General features: G+C 62.9%; 1 protein-coding gene across 1 annotated transcript; it reads right to left on the reverse strand.

Moving 5' to 3' along the window:
- DIRAS1 (DIRAS family, GTP-binding RAS-like 1) lies at positions 1-369 on the reverse strand (the record flags this gene model as incomplete). The annotated part of the gene is made up of 1 exon (XM_009334723.1): positions 1-369. A coding segment is annotated over one exon (369 nt), but the record flags the coding sequence as incomplete, so codon positions are not given.

A 369-nucleotide genomic window follows, 5' to 3' on the forward strand; every position in this document is an offset into this window, starting at 1 on the left:
CATCTTGGCCGAGGTCTCCATGAAGGCGCATTTCCACTCCTTGGCCACGGCCTCCCCCTCCCTGCTCTCCACCTCCCGCTGGGTCTCGTCGCACTTGTTGCCCACCAGCATGATGGGGATGCTCTCCACCGTGCCCTTGATCTGCACGATCTGCTGGTAGATGGGCTTCAGCTCCTCCAGGGACTGCTTGCTGGTGACGGAGAAGACCAGGATGAAGGCATGGCCCTTGGAGATGGAGAGGCGCTGCATGGCCGGGAACTGGTGGCTGCCCGTGGTGTCGGTGATCTGCAGGGTGCAGACGCTCTTGTCGCAGCTGATGACCTGGCGGTAGGGGTCCTCGATGGTGGGGATGTAGGGGTCCCGGAAGGT

Source organism: Pygoscelis adeliae, unplaced genomic scaffold, assembly GCF_000699105.1.
Source record: "Pygoscelis adeliae isolate BGI_AS28 unplaced genomic scaffold, ASM69910v1 Scaffold850, whole genome shotgun sequence".
Classification (NCBI taxonomy): Eukaryota; Metazoa; Chordata; class Aves; order Sphenisciformes; family Spheniscidae; genus Pygoscelis; species Pygoscelis adeliae.